The sequence below is a fragment of the Eurypyga helias genome, unplaced genomic scaffold (assembly GCF_000690775.1).
Source record: "Eurypyga helias isolate BGI_N326 unplaced genomic scaffold, ASM69077v1 scaffold33193, whole genome shotgun sequence".
Taxonomy (NCBI): Eukaryota; Metazoa; Chordata; class Aves; order Eurypygiformes; family Eurypygidae; genus Eurypyga; species Eurypyga helias.
This window is the reverse complement of record NW_010242366.1, coordinates 2,408-2,695: the sequence shown is the minus strand read 5'-3', so window position 1 is coordinate 2,695 and position 288 is coordinate 2,408. Positions and strand designations below refer to the sequence as shown.

Genomic DNA, 288 nt, shown 5'->3' with positions numbered 1-288 from the left:
CACCATGACGTCACCGCCGAGGACGTCCGATTCGTAAGCCGAGGGCGGGTTTCCTTGACACCCCCTGGGGTCCCTCTCCCCACTGGAGCTCAGCACTGGGGTCCCCTCTCTCCCCCGCGCAGGAGAACCGGGCGCAGGGGCAGCCGAGCTCCCCCCAGGGCAGCCCAGGCCCCGAAGCTGAGCTGGCCGGCAGCGGCACCTACATGCGCTTCGACGTCCCTCGGCCCAAAATCAAGAGGAGTTGGCCCAGCTTTTGAGGTGGGTGCTGGGGTGGGGGGGACGAGCCGC

At 69.4% G+C, this 288-nt stretch overlaps 1 protein-coding gene across 1 annotated transcript in view; it reads left to right on the top strand.

The window, feature by feature from the left end:
• Positions 1–3: 3 nt before the first annotated feature.
• LOC104507696 (equilibrative nucleoside transporter 4-like) overlaps positions 4–288 on the top strand; it is a gene marked incomplete at both ends in the record, with an annotated part of 2,283 nt that continues 1,998 nt past the window's right edge. The window contains 2 exon segments of the mRNA XM_010149059.1: positions 4–33; positions 123–258. Coding sequence (XP_010147361.1) covers positions 4–33; positions 123–258 — 166 coding nt within the window.